Source organism: Magnolia sinica, chromosome 4 (assembly GCF_029962835.1).
Source record: "Magnolia sinica isolate HGM2019 chromosome 4, MsV1, whole genome shotgun sequence".
Lineage (NCBI taxonomy): Eukaryota > Viridiplantae > Streptophyta > Magnoliopsida > Magnoliales > Magnoliaceae > Magnolia > Magnolia sinica.
In genome coordinates this window covers 61291732-61311723 of record NC_080576.1, presented here as the reverse complement: position 1 = coordinate 61311723, position 19992 = coordinate 61291732, and the positions used below count along the sequence as shown (strand labels likewise).

The window sequence follows — 19992 nt, the reverse complement described above, 5'->3', positions numbered from 1 at the left end:
ATAACAAAAAATTTACCCGAATCACAAAGGCAACATCATCATCACATATCCACTAATATAAATATTTGAATATAGTACTAAAAGGAAAATACATATATCAAAAATTAAAGCACCAGAAGACAGCTGCACGCTCCAAGCTCAACGCTGTTGCCACTTAACGCCACCTACAAGCATCTATCGTGCATAAGCTTATAGAAAGCTTAGAAGGTGGTATAAGTGTGTGTGCAAGATAAGTGCCAAATATGCAATATCAGAGCAATGTGAAAACATACCGATAAGTCCATAAATACCATCAGTCTTATCCAGGCTATGCGATGCAACAACATAATAAGCCAATATCATATACTGAGGAAGCAATGTAGATCAGTTATGCAATGCGGATACATAGTAAGCCAAATATCATATACTAAGGATGCAATGCAATAAGCAAATCCTAACGAGTCCATGAATACCTCAACCTCATCTATGCCATATAAATGCAGAAACATAGCAACACAAAATGCTATATGCTATGAATGTAATGCAATATGAGGTGCGAATGAAATGACCAAGTTTGAGTGTGAAGTTGGGATGATAGTACGTAGTATCGCAAGCTGTGGGGTTCATCAAAAGGGACTTCTATCCAAAGCAGTCCCATACCTTAATTTGGATAGCTAGACTCAATGTGGTAAACCCCTGATCTAAGGTTAGTCACGCGCCCCAACTGAAATTTTGGCCATTACGAAGGTACACATAACAATTAGTTGCGCACCACCAGCCCTAATGGATAGTGAATGAATGAATAAATGAGTGAAATGCTGAGTATGCAACTCCTGCTCAGTAAGTCTACATATTAATACTATATATTTTTGGGATCATCATCGGGGTCTAGTACACTTAACACCACCTGCCGCCCCATAAAGCGCACAACTGGGTAAGTGGAAGAGACCTCACTATCTTCCTGGCTAGTAGTTAGCCAATATCTACTTAGCACGTCGATAGCGGATCCATTTATGAGCTGGTCAAACTCAGCCTAGTTATGCCTACTCCCTCGGGCAGGTAAGGACACACCCCATTCCAACCGACCACGACATAGTAGAAGATGTGGCCTACTGGTATTCGGCATTTGGGCGCTCGTGTATCCACTTAGTCTAGACGTTGGAGCATCCTCTGGTATCAAGAGGGTTTAGGGACTTTCACCCAGGGACATCTATGACACCTCATATAGAAAAAGATTTCTAGTGTCCCATCTGGCCATCCACGATATGCCTGTGGAGGCTATGACCTTAATGTCGCTAGGGCGTATAGTGGTCATATCATAAAATGCGAGATGCATGAGTCATACCATTTAGTCATGCATCAAACCTGCGCGTACTGCACGCTCATGTGGGGCAACTCCATCTCTCAGGGAGTCCCATAAACAGTCAGCCTAATGGCAAATGCTATGCTCAATCACTCCTCATAACAAGCATGCGGATGATGCGTATGGGTATATATCATGATGTAATACTATACATGTTTTCGATGTGTCCTACTAGACTAAGTACACTTAGCATGATTATAAGATAAGGTAGACAATAATAAACCACGATCGGCTTTCACCGGTATGTCACATACCAAGATTATGAACTAATCAACATGCTTCTTCTATAACTATAGGAGTCCATGCAGCATGTCCTACATTAGCCTTCTAAGGTACTGATATATCATATATTCCAAGAAGGGGTCCACTGAAAGGATGGCGGATCTTGCTCATACATCGAGATAGGCTCTACGTAAAGGATATACTAAATTTGGTACCACATATTCTCCTATATACGATAAGAGGTAATGATGTATTAACATCAAGGATAGGCTCACACTTATGCCAAAGAAGTAAATGGACGGTGTGACGATATATACATGACACTGAGGTCTTAACAATTGGATACAAGGATAAGATATGTCTCATGGGGCGAGTCGAATGGGCATACGACAAGTGGGCTTCCTCACTTCCTTTATCATGACAACTGGGATTTCCTATGAGGGCCTTATACGAATATAAGGCGGCCCTTGGTAGGACCCACACATCCAGGATTACGTAACCCTACAAACGGTCCTGCTCATCATCTAAGTGGGCCTTGGGTTTGGGTCATTAAGCTTGGACAAACACATGCATCTAGGTGGGCCATATTCCCTACAGAAGGCTCGGTACGAACACAAAATGGGCTCCAAGGCTTGGGTTGTCCTATAGGGTATGGTGGAAAGCATCATTATCAAATGGGGGTCCAACGGTTTGGGGTAGCCTAATCAAGGGGAAGATGGGTAATATAATCATCAATGGGGGCCCAACGATTTAGGTTAGCCCATTAAGGGGAGATGGGGATGGGCCTAACAACAGGCCCTAGGAAGAGTTACAATGTGGACATTTAACCATCATTACTCTTACAATGTGGACATTAAACCATCATTGCTCCCAAGGCGTGGCCCATTTAATATCAACTAGGAACATGGATGGGCATCATAAACATCATTACATACATCTTGGTGGAATCACACATCGCAATGGACCTCATATACATCACCTTGGGCCTCATACAAGAGCTTTATATACATCACATTGAACCTCACTCATGGGCCTCATATAGATCACATTGGGCCTCATACTTGGGCCTCAAATACATTACAATGGGCCGTATCACATGAGCCTCACTCATGGGCCACATAAACATCACATTGGGCCTCACCACATGAGCGGGCGGCCCATAATCCAACAAAATAGATGGGCCACATGCATATAATATACCTTAAGGTGGGCTTGCAAGATGGGCCTACCAGATGGGCCTGAATACAATACACATTATGGTGGACCCCATGTCCCGTGGACGGTGTAGATATACATCAAGGTAGGGTCCAGTCCAGCAACAGATGGATGGCTACATGTGTAAGGCCTGTATCCTAGTCTATACCGTTCTGTAGACTCCGGCGATCCTCCCTGTCGAATTCCGATAACCCACGACCTATAATCTATATTTGTGCCGACCCTGAGTTCTATCTGGTAGATTTGAGTTAGCTCAACTCAAAACTTATACCATCGTGACCGCATCGTCGCTGCGGTTCCAAAGCCGCATCTTGCACACTGATGCGATACCTAGGTCAGGAGTTGTGGGCTCATGTATATTTCGAAGAAACGCGGCGTGTTGTGAATTATGAGAGAATCTCTATAACCCATCATATCAATTAATCAAGTACTAGTTAAGTACACAACCCATGCCTCTCCTATCCCTTTCTTACTAATAAAGGCAAGCAACCCATACCCCATGCCACCTCACCCCCCATAAGTCAACTCTCTCTTGCACACACCCATCCCTCTCTTACACTACCCATTCCTCTCATCTCATCCTTCTTACACAACCCCACTCCTCTCGCATTTCACTCCATTCTCTACCATTTCCCAAGCAACCATGAGAGAAGAATCCAAAGGAGAGAAAATAAGCTAAGTGTGTGGCCCACTTCCTACCCAAAATCACTCATCCTAGCCCTTCAATCCTCATTATCTTCCATCAAAGAGAGAGCCAAGGAGTCTGGCATTCCATCGGACCAAGAAGATCAAACGGTGGGTGTTTTCATAGGCTTAGATTTATGTTTTAATGATGGGCCAAGAGGGGCCTACCAATTGATGGTATGGATCTCACTTTGGACCCTAGGTGTGGCCGATGGCCCATCATGATTCATATGATCATCCCATGATAGGGCCATTCTCTATGGACCCCATCATGATGTTTATTTTCTCATTATGGAAAGGTCATCTAGACCTTGCATTTTGGTGGAGAAGGGATCTCCACCATTGATTTTGATTGGTGGGCCCATATGTAATGAGACCCACTTGATGTATGTCGTAATGCATGGAAGGGAGGACCCATAGTGTCAGGGTCCCTCCATCTCACCGTTCTCTCTCTCTCTCTCTCTCTCTCTCTCTCTCTCTTTTTGATGTGTGGCCCACCTTGATGAATTGAGTAGATCCACACCATCCATCAATGGCAGCCACCTTGCTGTCCACCTGCTGGATAGTTTTAGGCAGGTCAAATGAAGGGAAAAATACAAATATTAGCCTGATTTCAAGCTAGTGGGCTACATGTGTGGACCCCACCCTAGTGTATGCATCTCATCCTAGCCGTCCAGCGAGTGGAACACCCCAAACCATTGTGGGCCTCCATGACCGGCCGGTCATGCAGGCCTGCCTGTTGGAAAACATAAACATCAGCTTGATCTTCTTATTCGTGGAGTGGCCTACCTGCATGGACTCCACCTTGATGTATTTATGTTATGAACACACCGTCCATTTGAAATCCATCTAGACCATCTGTCCAAGATCAGACAGATCCAGCCACAGGAAAACTGTAACAGGCCCATCTAATCAGCTTTGTTTGGAGTGGGTGGCCCACCTACGTGGCTCCACCTTGATGTATGGATTTAATCCACACCGTCCATGCATGTGGGGTCCACCTAATGTGTGGGTCTTATTCACACCGACCGTCCAACGTCCAGGACCTGAACGCTGGAGTTGTTTCAAAAAAATAAAAAAATAAAAAAAAATATATATAATATGGTATATATATAGCATATATATATCTAGTAGGCCCCACGTGTAACCCACCAGATGATTTGAAACGGATTGGCTGGCCAACGGCACACCAGCTATGTAGCTGCGGTAGGTGAAAATCCACACCGTCCATCCACTTGCTGGATGGTGGGACCCACCCTGCACATGTGGGGTCCCCACCGTCCAGCTGGGACATGGACCCCATCGTGATATATGTGTTTCATCAATGCTGTCCACCATTTTGTATCCTGACCGTCCATCTGGATGGTGGGCCAGCCACCCCGCCAGTAGCACAGCTGCTGATAACATCTGCAGTTCTGTGGGGCCCGCTGATGTATGTGTTACATCCAAACCGTCCATCCAATTGGCAAGCTCGTCTCAAGGCTTGAGACTAAAAATGAGGCAGATCTATCAGGTGGACCACACTGCAGAAAACAGTGGAGAGTTGAACACCTACCATTGAAATCCTTTAAGGATCATAGAAGTTCTGGATCAATATGATATTTGTTTTTCCTCTTAATTCATGTCTTTGTGACTATATGAACAGATTGGATGGAAAATAAACATTATGGTGGGCCCTGGTAATTTTAAGGGTGGAAATCATTATCTCCACTATTATTTGTGGTATGGTTCAGATGATCTTTCGATGTGATTCATTTTTGGGTAATGCTCTAAAAAGATCTCTAAATAGATGAATGGTGTAGATGGTGCTGCCCATTGATGCGGCCCACTTTATGTATATGAGGCCCATTGGTGCGGCTCATTGATGTAACCCACTTGATGTATATGAGGCCCATGGTGCGGCCCATTGATGCGGTCCAGTTGATGTATATGAGGCCCATTGATGCAGCCTACTTGATGTATATGTGGCCCATTGGTGCGGCCCATGGATGTGGCCCACTTGATGTATATGAGGCCCATTGGTGCGGCCCATGTGATGTGGCCCACTTGATGTATATGAGGCCCATTGGTGTAGCCCATGTGATGTGACCCACTTGATATATATAAGGCCCATTGGTGCAGCCCATATGATGTGGCCCACTTGATGTATATAAAGACCATGAGTGAGGCCCAATGAGACATATGTAAGGCCTTTGTGTGGGGCCGAATGTGATGTATATAAGGTCCATTACGATGTGTGATTCCACCATGATGTATGTAATGAGGTTTTTGGCGGGCCATGCCTTGGGAGCAATGATGGTTTGACATCCACATTGTAAGAGCAATGATGGTTAAATGTCCGCATTGTAGCTCTTCCTATGGCCCATTGTTAGGCCCATACTTGGGTGAAGGCCGTCTAAGCACATCTTTGTTATGAAGATAGTTCATCACCATATAACATGCTTAGTATAACTCCATGATTCATGCCCATAAGCATCATATGTATGCCTGATATGAGGAGTGACTGATCATAGCATATGCCATTGGGCAGACTGTTTATGGGACTCACTAATGGGAGTTGCCCACATGAGTGCGTGGTAGCGCATGATTACTACATGACTGGATAGTGTGATTCAAGCATCTCGCATTTGTGTGACATGATCACTGCACGCCCTAGCGACATCAGGGCCATGGCCTCCACAGGCAACACGATCACTGAATTGGATACCGAAAATATTAGCTCTAGCACTGTGGGCACATAGGATGTCCTTGGGTGAAAGTCTGAGAACCTTTTTAGTACCAGGAGATGCTCCAACGTTTAGACCGAGTGGATACACGAGCGCACGAGTGCCGAATACGAGTGAGAGGGTGGTAAGCTAGGGGGTGTGGCCTTATCTGCCCGAGTGAGAGGGTTGTAAGCTAGGGTGAGTTTGACCAGCTCGCAAATGGGTTCGCTATCGACAAGCTGGATTAGTATTGCTAGACTACTGGTCAGGTAAATAGTGTAGTCTCTTCCACTCACTGGGCTGTGCGACTAGGAATGTGGCAGTTAGTTAGAGTGTACTAGACCCCGGTGATATCCCAGAGAGGAACTGTACTGATATATGTACTTGATATGAGGATTGGCATGCTTGTGTTGCATCTCGCATATGACATTTGGCTACGTAGGCCTTGCATCGTATAGCTTTAGTATGGCTGATAACATTCATGCCTTACATCGCATAGCCTTAGTACAATTGATAGTATTCATGGACTTACTAGCACATTTCTGCATTTCTCTGATATTGTATACTTGACACTTACCTTGTGCACAAACTTACACCACCCTCTAAGCTTTTTGTAAGCTTATGCACGACCTTTGTGTGCAGGTGACGTTGGATCGCAACAACACTGAGGTAGGAGCGTGTAGATGAGCTTTTAGAGTTTTGATATCTATATTTGTATTTCCCTTTCGCATTGTACTCGAAAATTTTAAAATAGTGGATACATTGTGATGTTGTTTTGTAACTTGATTATGCTTGTGGTTATGCTTCATTACAAAAAAAAATCATATTAAAAATCCTCCTTGTAGGATCCCAGGATCGGAATCTGGCATATGGGTGCCAGGAGCCGAGAATGGGGCACTACGGAGGCTGTCGGCACCGGATTTGGTGATCTAAAATTCTGTGAGCCCAGTTCCCGAGTTTGAGGCATGATAGGATGTAGAATACATGCATCAAGAGGCCAACCATCCTCAGCAAATGGATAGTAAGGATATAGAATATATACATGAAGGTGAGGTCCATGTTTAGCTGGTTTGGACGGCTTGGATAGAACACGTACATCATGCAAGGGCCCCATCTTTGGACGGTCTGGATGAAATACAAATATCAAGGTGGGGTCCATGGGCAGACGGAGTGAATGAAACACTTACATCACAATGCGTCCCACCATCCAACAGTCTAGACGGTGAGGATGCAAAATACATACATCATGGAAGGCCCCACATGTATGGCCTACATCACGATGATAAAACACCAACATCCCGGTGCATTCCTCACAAATGGATGGTTAGGATGCAACACACATCTCACATGGGCTCCACAGAACTTACTAACGTCAATAGCAGTAGTTGTATTACTGCGTGGAAGGAGCACCACCTAATCTACCTTTGACCACTGTCCACAGATGGACGGTTAGGATTAAATACATATATCAGGGTGGGTCCACGTCAGCTTGGCCCACCAGGGTTTTGAATCAAGCTGGTATTTGTGGTTTCCTCCACCCAGGCCCGTCCAGGATGGACGGCCAGGATCGAACACACACATATATCAAGGTGGATCCCCACCGTCCATTGCTGGACGGTGGAGTCCACACAATCATCAGGTGGGGACCACATGTTCCAAAAACTGATGGACGGTATGGATATACAGGTACATCATGGTGAAGTCCCACCATCCCAAAAATGGACGGTGAGGGATACCACACATGTGGGAGGGTAGGCCCCACATGGACTGGACGGTCTAGATGAGACCCGTTAGTGGGTCCACGTCCTGATGGATGGCTAGAGAAATGCATACATCATCGTGGCCCACAGAACTTATTGACGTGTTACAGTAGCTATATAGCTGGTTAATCCCCACCGTCTAATGGACAATTGGGATATAACATATACAGCATGATGGGGCCCACAATACTTGATGACATCAATACAACAGTTATATAGCTACATACACCGGCCAATCAACTTTCCATACTAGGTGTGTCCCACGTGGGGCCACTATAAAAAATATATATATATTATTATTTGTTTTTTTACAGATCCAGCGTCTGGGTGCTGGTGTGGATCAAAACACCTACACTACGGTGGATCCCACCGTCCTTGTTGGACGGTGTGGATGCCACACTTGTAGTGGGTGGGTCCCACGCCCTAGGAAGTGAATACAGCACATGCCTCACATGGGTGGCCGCCAGCTATGGACCAAGCTGGTCTTTGTATTTTCCTTCCAACTAGGTCCATCCAGAACGGACAACCAGCGTGCTGCCATTGGACGGCTAGTAGGGTGAACCTGTTGGCGGATGACGTGGACACAGTACATTCCTCAGGGTGGGGTCCAAATCAGTGTGGCCCACCAAGTTTGAAACAACTTGATATTTGTGTTTTCCCGCCATCCAAATGGTCCAACCAGACTGACTGTCCAGCAGGGTGGGTAGCAAGGCCGTCCCACCTGCTGGACGGTTTGGATTATCATATGTGTATCATCAGGTGGGCCACACATCAAAGAGAGAGAGAGAGAGAGAGAGACAGCCAAGAGGGGACGAGCAATGGAGGGGCTTTGCCACTGTGAGCCCCTCTATGAACATGTATGAATACATCAAGGTGGGTCCCAACCAAGTGTGGGCCCATAAACAAAATCAAGGGTGAAGATTTCCTTCCTACAAGAAATCAGATCTTAGAAAAAGCACCCACCTATCATTCTTCTTCCTCCTTAGCCTTCCAATGCTCCTAAAGTGCTCCTTCAATGGTGGAGATGATGATCCAACGGTCGGATTGAGTGAGATCTTGCAAGGAAGGGGGCTGACTTTGTAAGGCCCATATCCTAGTCCGTACTATTCCATAGGCTTCCGTGGTCCTCCCGGTCGAATTCTGGTGACTCGTAATCCGTAATCGGCAGTTGCGCGTGACCCTGAGTCGTATCCCGTTTTCTAAAGTCAGCTTAACCTGAGACTTGTAACCTAACGACCGCGCCATCGCCGCGGTTCCGATGCTGCATCTTGCATACAGATCCGATACCCTGGTAGGGAGATGTGGGCCCGCGTTCAGTTCAAGGAAAAATGGTGCATGTTGCAAATACCAATGGAATCTCTATGACACGTCATATCAAATGTCAAGTACAACCATTCCATCCCCAAGTACAACAACCCCCCAAAGTCAACTCTCTCTCTCTTACATAAGTACATCCACCCATCACCTTTCACCCATCCCTCACCCATCACTCACCCATCTCTCTCTCTTATACCTCTCTCTCTCATCTCTCTCTCTCTCTCATTTTCCTCCCAAGCAACCTACGTCTAGTGCTCCATGAGAGAGTTAGGTGTGGTCCACCTTCCTATCTCCCATCCTCACCCTTCAAAAATGATCTCGACCGTTGAATCATGTCTCATTGAAGCTATGATGAGGAGGAGCCCAAGAAGAAGTAAAAGGTGGGTGTTTCATAGACATAGATTTCATGTTTTTTTATGATGGGCCAAGTGGGGCCGACCGATTGATGGTATGGATCTCACTTTGGACCCTAGATGTGGCCGATGACCCATTATGATTCTCATGATCATTCCATGATGGGGCCAATCTCCATGGACCCCATCATGATGTTTACTTTATAGATTTAAAGAGGTCTCTAGACCTTAAATTTTAGTGGAGAGGTAATCTCCATCGTTGATTTTTGATCGGTGGGCCCACATGTAATGGGACCCACTTGATTTATGTTGTGATGTATGGAAGGGAGGGCCCATAGTGGCGGGGTCCCTTCATCACATGTCTCTCTCTCTTTCTCTCTTTCTCTCTCTCTCTCTCTCTCTCTCTCTCTCTCTCTCTCTCCCCCCTACCCATTTTTCCTAGTAACTAAAGAGCCTTTGGACATCTAAGCTTGGAGACCAAAAAACTCCATCATCGAGGCTGATTATCGATTGATTCCGATTGTCGTGGTCGATTGCCGATTAGCGATCGAGGTTGATTATCATGACCGATTGTTGATTTCGATTGGCATGGCCGATTGCCGATTCCAATCATCGAGGCCGATTATCGATCGATTCCGATTGTTGTGGCTGATTACCAATTTTGATCATTCAGGCCGATTATCGATCGATTCTGATTATCTAGGCCGATTACCGATTAGCGATTGAGGCTGATTATCGTGACCGATTGTCAATTCCGATTGTCAAGGCCAATTATTGAAGCTAATTTCGATTATCGAGGCCGATTCCAATTGTCAAGGCCGATTTTGATTGTCGAGGTCGATTCCGATTGTCGAGGCTAATTTCGATGGCCGAGGCCGATTGTCGAGACCCATATGATGTATATGCGGCCCGTAGTTGAGGCCCATTGTGATGTGTTTCGGCCTGTGTTTGAGGCCCAATGTGATGCATATGCGGCCCGTAGTTGAGGCCCATTGTGATGTGTATCCGGCTTGTGTGATGTATATGCGGCTTATGTTTGAGGCCCAATGTGATGCATATGCGGCCCGTAGTTGAGGCTCATTGTGATGTGTAGTATCTGGCCTGTGTAATGTATATGCGGCCAGTGTTTGAGGCCCAATGTGATGCATATGCGGCCCGTAGTTGAGGTCCATTGTGATGTGTATTCGGCCCGTGTGATGTATATGCGGCCCGTGTTTGAGGCCCAATGTGACGTATATGCGGCTCGTGTTTTAGGCCCATTGTGATGTGTATTCGGCCCGTGTGATGTATATGCGGCCCGTGTTTGAGGCCCAATGTGACGTATATGCGGCTCGTGTTTTAGGCCCATTGTGATGTGTATTCAGCCCATGTTAAAAGCCTAATGTGATGAATATGAGGTCTATGTGATGAGGCCCATTGTGATGCATTTGAGGGGCAAGCGATGGAGTCCATTGTGATGTATATTAGGCCCATGTGAGAGGCACAACGTGATGCGTATTAAGCTCTTGAGTGAGGCCCATGGTGTTATATATTAGGTCCTTGTGTGAGGCCATGGGTCCACTATATATTAGGCCCTATGTGGGCTATCCCTTGGGGGCAATGTTGGTTAAACATCCACATTGTCGAGGCCGATTGTTGATGCCAGTTATTGATACCGATTATGAGTATGTGACAGCATAGCATCATGATACATGCCCATACGCATTATCTGCATGTTTGTTATGAGATGTGATTGACCATTGCATATGTCATTGGGCAGGTTGCTATGAGACTCCCTGATAGGGGGAGATTGTCTCACATAAGCGCACGATATGCGTAGGATGGATGTATGACTGAATTGTATGACTTATACATCTTGCATTGCAGGTTGTGAGTATTGTACGCCTTAGCAACATCAGGGTCGTGGCCTCCACAGGCATATCATGGATGGCCAAATGGGACACCGAAAATGTTTAGTTCTAGCATACGTGAGCCATAGATGTCCCTGGGTGAAAATCCCTAAACCTCCGTAGCCAGGAGATGCCCCAATGTCGAGACTGAGTGGATATATATATATATATATATGAGCACATGAGGGCCGTATACCAGTAGGCCGTGTCTCCCTCTATGTCATGGTCGGTTGGTAGGGGGTATAATCTTACCTTCCTAAGTGAGGGGGCAATATCTAGGTTGAGTCTGAGCAGCTTGAGGAATGGGTCCGCTATCAACGAGCCAGGCCCGATATTGGCAGGCAGATAGTGAGATCTCTTCCACTTACCCATTTGTACGCTCGGATAGGGGCGGCAAGCTGGCGTAGAGTATAATAGACCCTGGTAATGATCCTAGAGAGGAACCGTACTAATATGTGGACTTATTGGCAAGAGTTACATACTCATTCATTCATTTACTCACTATCCACTCGGGTTGGTGGTAGGCAACTATTTGTTATGTGTACCTTCACAATGACCAAGATTTTGGTCAGAGTGCGTGACTAACCTGAGATCAGGAGTTTACCACATTGTGTCTGACTATCCAAATTTAGGTATGAGACTGGTTTGGATAGAAATCCCTTATGGTGGACCCCATACCCTGCGATACTATGTACTATCATCTCGACTTCACACTCCAGCTTGGTCATTTCATTCGCATCGCATATTATATTACATCCGTAGGCATATGACATTTTGGGTTGCTATGTTTCTACACTTATATGACCTAGACGGACTTAGCAGGATTTACATATTGCATTGTATCCTTGGCATCTGATATTTGGCTCTCTATGACTCCTCATTTGCATAACTGATTTGTATTGCGTACTCTGATATTGTATGATTTATAGACTTGTAGTATTTCCGCTTACTTTGATATCGTATGATTCATGATCTTGCTAGAATTCTGATATTGTATGATTGTGGCATTGTATTGAATACTTGACACTTACCTTGCGCATACACTTTCACCACCTACTAAGCTTTCTATAAGCTTAAGCATGATAGATGCATGCAGGTGGCGTTAGGTTACAGCAGTGTTGAGCATGAAGCATGTAACAGTCTTCTGGAGCTTTGATTTTTGACATATGTATTTCCCTTTCAGCATTGTATTCAAATAGTTATAGTAGTGGATATGTGATAATGATGTTGCCTTTGTGATTTGGGTATACTTATGGTTATGCTTATTATGAGTTAAATGTACATTAGAAAATCCTTCTTATAGATCCCAGGATCGAAATCAGGCGTATGGACACTAAGAGCCGAGAATGGGGTACTATGGAGGTTGTCGGCACTAGATTCGGAGATCGGGATTCCAGTGAATCTGATTTTCGAATTTGGGGTGTGACAGGCTTAATGGAGTTTTTTGGTCTTCAAGCTTAGACGTCCAAAGGCTCTTTGGTTGCTAGGAAAAATGGGTAGGGGAGAGAGAGAGAGAGAGAGAGAGAGAGAGAGAGAGAGAGAGAGAGAGAGAGAGAGGTTGTAAGGGAGAGGGATGGGTGTGATGGGTGTGAGGTATGGTGGTTTAAGGAGAGATGACATAAGGGTTGACTTTTGGGTGAGAGAGGGATGGGTGAGTGATGGATGTGTACTTGACTTGTACATTGATTAATTGATTTGATGTTTGGTAGAGATTCTCTCGGAATTCGCAATGCGCGGTATTTCTTCAGAAATACGTAGGCCCACAACTCCTGGTCTGGGTATCGCATCAGTGTGCGAGACGTGGCGTTGAAACCGTGGCACGATGCGGTCGTTAGGGTACAAGTTTCGTGTAAAGTCGACATAGATTTACAAGATGCGACTTAGAGTAGTGCGCAAACAGTGATTATAGGTCGTGGGTTGCCATAATTCGATGAGGAGGATCGCAGAAGCCTATAGAACGGTACGGACTAGGATACGGGTCTTACACCGAGCACTTGTACCAAGCCCTGTTAGCCTGCACAGAAGGAAAACAAAGGAGACCCTGGCTAGAGCAGGGGACCCTTCGATGCCAAAGTCAGGCTAAGAATCTAGGTCTAAGTAGTGTAGATGGGGGTTTGGGTGAGAGATTTTGCGTACCTGTCTATGCCAATGAATCCCCTATTTATGCCTTCTGGATAGAGTGACCATGCCCGTCATTCTCAGCACAACTTATGCCATTTAGCGGGAACAATGCATGCGCTGAAGTTGGCAGTTACCCTGAGATCGTGCGCCGAATATTGCTCCATACGTGCATTACTGGAGTTATGCCGCGAGTGCGATTGTAGGACATATCTCTGTCCAAGCCAATCTTATTATCCAAGTCTTTCCTGTGACAGTTTAGCCATGTTGTCGATGGACACCTACTCGGAGTCGGCAGACAAGGTGTGTAATGACTTCTTCTGAGTTACAGAATGATGTGGAAGCTCTACAAAAGAACTTGGACCACTTGCTTTGGGCCACGGGTCGGCTTAACTTGCTTGGCCATCCCTTCTCCCCAATGCGGTCGCCCAATTAGCCGAGCCGGGCTTATCTCAAATTCTCTGATAACACATGTATATAAGTAAAACCAACACTCAACTCAAAAAAATGTACAATCCCCAACCTCAGAAAATCAACCTGTCTTCAAACGCTTCCCTTTAGGATCAGATGGGCCAGGATCCTCAGGGATGTCCAAGTGGAAGACGCGCGCCAACTCACGCGAAAACAATACGACCTGGTCTCTCTCTAATCGAAGTCTATCTCTCTCTCTCTGATCTCCTTGTCGGGTGTCCATCTCCCTACCAATCTGTAGCAGCATCCGCTCCTGACCCTCGATCACCTCAGACAGAAGCACAATCCGCTTAATGTAAGGGCCATGAAGGACAATGATCACATCAGCTACTGCAGAACCACGACCAACTTAAGTAGAGGAAGAAGCCACATCAGAACCTGTAGCTTAAGGAATCGGGAGCAACTCCGGAAGCCTACCACCATCCTCCTCCCCACACAGCAACCAGCTAGGAAGATGTCGTACCGAGCGTTGTATGATGAGCCACCATCTGTAAGCCACGGTCACACGACATGTAGGATGTGTAGTAAAATCTAAATCACGAGTAGACAAGCTGCCCCTCCACGCATTACGTGACTCTTGACTAAAAGCACAACTCAAACGACGTATCACTGAATGCCTCGGCCTGGAAATGCAAATAGGGAACAATCTGAGTATAGCCAAACTGTCGTAGAAAATGGATTGGGTGGTATGAGAAGCTCTCCCGCGAGCAAACAAGGGCAATGTAGTCCGGTGTTGAGAGCATGCAATCGGCAAAAGGGACATCTACGGTTCCTGCCAATGCACCTCTCGGTATGCGAGTCTTAAACCGACTTCGGTACAAATACTCCAACGTCCTGGCAAAAAGACGCTGATCAACTAACAAGGTGGTCTCGAGACCCTCCTCTCGAATTCGGGTAAAGCTCGTCACGTGAGTAATCTATAAATGCTCCCAAAGACTCTTTGCACATAAAGATATCAGCAAAAGCTGGCCATCTATACAAAGAAAAAGGACTAGGCAATAAAAGAACTACTGTCATACGGTACCTGCAAAAGGCATAACAACATCGAATGGTTAGAGCGTTGGTGAATCACCACCTGGAAGATGCTAACACTACAAGAAAGTGGGCCATTGCCGACACTTTTTTTGCCGATGACTAGCACGAACTGCCAGTAAATATAAGAATCATTAATTGCCGATGACGATCTAATGGTGTTACGGGAACTCTTTGCAGCGCTAATTAAAAGCAGCCGCTAGCAAAGGGTGCGGAAAAAGCTTTTTTTTTTTTTTAAACAAAACCCTCGTTCTTATATTCTCCCTCCTCTCCTCTGTCACTCTCTCTCTCCCAGTGCCCTCCACCCCCATTCCCTCTCTCTCTCCTAGCGCCCTCCACCACCCTTCTCTCTCTCTCTCTCTCTCTCTCTCTCTCTCTCTCTCTCTCTCTCCCAGTGCACTGTTCCCCTATTCCCTTTCCCTCTCTCTCTCTACAACTTGGAGCAGATCTAGTTTGGATTTCCTTTTGCCTTTCCCATTTCACTAGTTTTTAAGGAGCTCTCTTCTTTTGCGATTTTCCAGTACGTAAATGAGGATTTCAAATCCCTAATCTCTCTTCTTCTGCGATTTTTCGTGCGTAAACAGGGATTTCAAATCCCTTTTATTTTTTTTTCCAAACCCTATATAGGAGTTAGACAATACCTGTTTGCGATCAAGGGCGACTGCCTTGAGCATGAACTCCTCACCATCGTCAAAGGTGATATTTCTCCAGTAGCTGGTTCGGGCTCTCATTGCCATCCACTTTTTTGCCGATTGGAACGACAGATCAGTGTCGTCATTTGGCGAAAGGGGGGTTCTTGAAACCCTAGCATGGTAGGAAGTGTGGAAGCAGCGTATGCTCGATGGAGCAGGGGTGGAAGTCGAGACTGGGAGCAACCGTAGAAGATGGTGGCCGAAGGTCTGGATTGAGGCTAGATTTGAATAAGCCACATCATAGGATGACGAATTTAATGGCTGCCTGAGGCGCATGGGTCGCTGATTTCTGAGGGTTGCCGAATTTAATGGAGGATCGAAGACGGAAGCCAATGAAGAAGAAGGCCCTGTGATTTTATGATCTGCGACAGTGGTGGACTGACAATTGGAGCAGAGCTCTGCTCTTTGTTATTGTAGGTGTGGGTGAAGGCCCTGTTCTTGCACCAACTCAGGAAGACTTGTTGAGTTGACTCGATGCGGTCCATTTGCTAGCTGTGACAACAGTAAGTCCTTTGATTGTGAAGCTTGCCTTTCCTATTATCTAAACATGCTTGTTCTGTTTATCTCGTTGCTGAAAATAAATCAATTCCTCCATTTGCACTGATCCATTCTTATGTGTGGGGAGGGTCTGCTGTCAGATTTTACTCTATTCAGTTAGATGTTTCATTTCATTTATCAATGGTTTTACTAAGTTTATATGGAAATATCTGATGAGCAGCATAAATGAAGTCCCATAAAGAATGGAGATATGTAATTCTCAAAATTCTTGTTACTGATGGATGCAAAGCTGAATATGTACTGCAATAGTGCCATTGGCACTCTCCTGAACTGAATATGTACGGCAACAGTGCCACTGGCACTCTCCTCAGAGGACACCATCAATGGGAAGAGGTATGGTGCTACCTATCTCTAGAAGGAAATAGATAATATCTTCATTTCTGGATGTCCTGGTTTCGTAGCATAGTTAGGACTTATTTTTGTGTCTTGGGTGAAAAACTGCCAACATTGAGGTCTCTCGCAAGGTTATTATTGAAGGCCATTTAAGAACAGTATGGCTTCAGTGAATTATAGCTGTGGGTATGTAAAACATGCGTACAATGAGTTTTGGAGTATTGCCTCTAGGCTAAACTTTTTTTTTTTGCCCATGTTGGATGAGAAACAAATGTTATTGCCATGGTATGTATGGCTGTGGGCATAGCTGAGCTCCTTCTTTTGGGAAATCATTCCCTTTTATCTATATCTGTTGACTGTTGTGTTTGACACCTTAACAGACAAGCAAGTGGAGGCCTTTGGCTCTGTCCGGAAATGGATCGCAAACCTCCCAGAAATTCCTTTAGCCTGCAGGAAAAACGAAACCAAAACTATCGAGAAGAGGAATTGTACAATACTCTGACAGATTCAACATCCACACATCCACAGTGCTGAGCAGGGCATAATTGCAGTTTGGGGGCTACTTCCTCATACAAATACAAATGGAGGTTGTTGCAATTTGATTACCTCACTATTGAAATCCAATTTAGTTGTGTGTGCAACCACATCTTAGGTTCTTGAATGTTCTTTCATTAGATAGTTATTATTTGAAGATGTTGGTTGGCTTCTCCTTCTATTTACACTTGTTTTTATGATAAATAGATGGCATGAATTTCAACTTTGACATACAATGTTCATCTACTGCAGAAGCTCAACCTGGTGAACAGTGTGCTATTTACTGGTAGATGGGCTAAAACTGGTTTATACTATGAGACTGTGCAGGAGATTTTCAAGGTGTTTAACTGTTTTGGTGATTTATGCTATTTTTATTTTTTGACCTGATATCCACATTAGTTTTTTTTTTAAAAAGAAAGAAAGAAAGAAAGAAAGTGCCTTTTGTGAATTATGATTATTAGGAGCTACACATGACACACATGGACTATGGAAATCAATCCAGATTGTCCCAGTCATGGGCCCTTTTAAGATGGAGCATAGCAAAAGCAACCACACTAATTGGATTACTAGACCATCTGTTTTTCTTTTTCTCCATGAATTTCAGTTCCTCCTAAATCTAGGGTCCTAGACTAATGTCCCAAGGAATTCCTGGAAAAGATCAGCAGGTACACCCAAAGTTTTCATTAATTTAATGTGTGATTACTCATTATATCTGTCAAATCGAGGTTTTGTCAGGTCGACTTCGCTGTCAAATCGAGGTTTTCATTAGTTTAATGTGCGATTACTCATTATATCCTACAACTTTGCATGTCTTACATCTGTGTATGTTTATTCCTTCTCTTTCACCTCTGTACATTGCTTGTTCTTTCTTTCCTATTCTGGATCATTGCTGAAAAATGACTTATGGTTATCATACACATTTAGCAGTTACTTCCTCTCACTCAGTTTATCATACTCAGTTAAATGGAGTACTATTTCGTTTATAAATTATATATGAATTGTCTTGTAGGTAAATTATACATGGAAATAATTTTATATACAGAGGTAATTATTTTAAAGAGACAATCCATTGTTCATGTATCACCATAAGATAAGGCAACTCCTAGTTGAATGAAGAGACATGGATTATCCAATCAATAGATCTGGATTGTCCATTAGGTTCAGCCACACTTCATGGGCCACCATGCAAAATACACTGATTGGATTATTGTAACTGTCCAAAAGTTGAACTTTCATTTGCTGACATTCTGTTTTCCAAAACATGGATGTGTTGGTTAGAGTCATCTGGGTAAGGTGGTTGTTTGGAATCATTAATAAATGTGCCCCACCAAATGGGTGGTTAATATGTTAATTGGACCTTTTTCATAGCAATCTCGACTCTCCATTTTATGGTTCTATTAATTGGATGGCTTGATTCGTGTCCCAATGAAGGGTGGGTTGGGCCAAAGGGACTGTCAAAATCGTTTGATTGGTCTGTCTAGGTAGCCCTATGCAATTGGGAGCACATAATTTGTAGAGCTATGGGAGCACTGGATCATTTCTCTAATTAAATTTCAGTTTACTTAGTTCATAATTTCTGTGGCCAGATATCCCAAATACCAAAAGCATTAGTTGATGCATACAAGTAAGTAACAAGAACGTAGGAGGTAAAAGTGCACAAAAGATGTTCCAATGTCGCACAAAAAAATAAATTGCAAGTTATTCTTACCATGCCTCGAGAACATTCCAAAAGTATGCAAAGCAAGCACATGAAATTCCTGGAAACTATTCTTTAGTGCATCAACATGGTGATTGGCACTGGCTTTATAGTTTGACTTTGTTAATGCTTGTGTTGGAATGAAGTACCCTGAAATTTCATTTTTCTTTGGTTAGACGGTTCACCACAATGCTTACCACGAAGATCCTTATGCAAAGGAGTTTGGCATCAAAATCAGTGAGAAACTTGCTTCGGTTGAAGCACGCATTTTACCTGCACCTTGGGTAAGTAAATTGGTATTTTTTAACAAATGTGGGATTTGGTTCATTGACTAGCTAATTTAACCACAGGAATTCCCTCCTGTGAGTGCTTTATAATTTTTCATCATTGCTTCTGGTTGGTTTTGCAGCTTAAATACCATGACACTGGTAGAGAAAAGGATTGCTTGCCCCAAGTTGGTCAATGGAATATGATGAACAAGGTATACTCCCTCATAAGTTGAAACTCTCATTTTAACTGTGAATTAAATATGCATGTTGGTTCTAATCGATGGCACCAAATTCTTAGGCTCCCTATTCTTATTGCTGCGATTAGAAAAAAAAAAAAAAACTATAGCCCTGTCCTAGTTTCTGTTCATGTCTGAAATCGATAGAATAAAATCAAATGATAAAAGAAAGATGTTATTCCTATAGATAAAAAAGAGAAACTATTATGAGGGAAAGGAAATTAAAGGATTCAGCGTTTGACCTACTATTATGTTTAATTTTTTTTTTTAAAAAGCAAATCTGTTCATGGCTTTTAGTAAGGATGGGTTTTTCATTCCTGATATTGAAATATGTTTTTCTATGGCATATTGGGACATGGTTATTGTATTGCTTCTACAATTTCGATCCTCACATGAATTCTCTCTCGATTATTTCGTTTCAGCCTGTGCAGATCTAGATTAGACTTCTTGAGGTTAAATTTCTTATTAGTAATTGGTTTTCATGTTACGTAGGATGCCTTGAAATGTTGTTACTGGAGCTTGATACTGATAGCATCTGCGACAGATAATTTGTCAAGGCAATTTAG

The 19992-nt window shown here is 44.1% G+C and overlaps 1 protein-coding gene across 1 annotated transcript; it reads left to right on the top strand.

Annotated features, from left to right (window-relative positions):
* Positions 1-16060: 16060 nt before the first annotated feature.
* Positions 16061-19423, top strand: LOC131243148 (protein argonaute 10-like). The gene is made up of 6 exons (XM_058242281.1): positions 16061-16303; positions 16649-16691; positions 17072-17278; positions 17478-17564; positions 19098-19205; positions 19331-19423. Exons 3-6 carry the CDS (start codon positions 17273-17275, stop codon positions 19421-19423), a joined length of 294 nt encoding a protein of 97 aa, XP_058098264.1. The 5' UTR covers positions 16061-16303; positions 16649-16691; positions 17072-17272.
* Positions 19424-19992: the final 569 nt, after the last annotated feature.